This window comes from Penaeus monodon, chromosome 24 (assembly GCF_015228065.2).
Source record: "Penaeus monodon isolate SGIC_2016 chromosome 24, NSTDA_Pmon_1, whole genome shotgun sequence".
NCBI lineage: Eukaryota > Metazoa > Arthropoda > Malacostraca > Decapoda > Penaeidae > Penaeus > Penaeus monodon.
Genome location: NC_051409.1, coordinates 14,891,470 through 14,892,116, shown reverse-complemented (window position 1 = coordinate 14,892,116; position 647 = coordinate 14,891,470). Strand labels below are relative to the sequence as shown.

Sequence of the window (647 nt, the reverse complement as noted above, 5' to 3'; positions counted from 1 at the left end):
CACTGTGCTATTCTACAGAAATACAGACAATTTTGGCATTCAAATCGAGGCCTAATTCCCTGGCGTCAGAGGCGAGGCGTGGGCGCTGAGGGCGGTGTCTAAAACCTGCGTGCCTGTAGGCGGGTAGAGGGGGCGTGTCGAGGAGTGGGCGACTGCACGGTGGGCGGGGCCAGAGGACGGTGACCGGCCCAAGCGCCTCACTCCTTCGCTGTTTAGGAGTGTCAAGTGCCACTGGTTGCCCGCCCGGCTGCTGCCTGGGGGAGAAAGGGGGGGGGGGTGAGGGATGGGTATTCTAATAATCCTCTTTACTGAGCTTGCTATTCAATATTTCTATCAGCGTTATTGAAGGTTGCTATCTTCATAACCATTAGGATTTCAATCTCTGATACTGTTTTTGTAATCTTCAACATTAATGTTATTGTTATCATGAGAGGGTGGGCCAGATATCCGAACCAGCATCAGCATACATGGATGTGGAAGCTATGCGGATATCCTGTATAATTAGACCAGGGTTGTCAAAATCTTTTACGCTTAGGGGACCTCACTTCACCGTGGCATGAGTACGGGCCGGAGAATCCTAGGAGGTTAATTCATACATTTCAAATACACAATAGAAAACAATAAAGCTTTTATAGTGAATGAGGCAC

The 647-nt window shown here is 49.1% G+C and overlaps 1 protein-coding gene across 1 annotated transcript in view; it reads right to left on the bottom strand.

Moving 5' to 3' along the window:
• LOC119588991 (thyrotropin-releasing hormone receptor-like) overlaps positions 1 to 647 on the bottom strand; it is a gene marked incomplete at both ends in the record, with an annotated part of 3,688 nt that continues 3,041 nt past the window's right edge. The window contains 1 exon segment of the mRNA XM_037937592.1: positions 1 to 254. Within this exon segment, the coding sequence (XP_037793520.1) occupies positions 52 to 254 (203 nt within the window).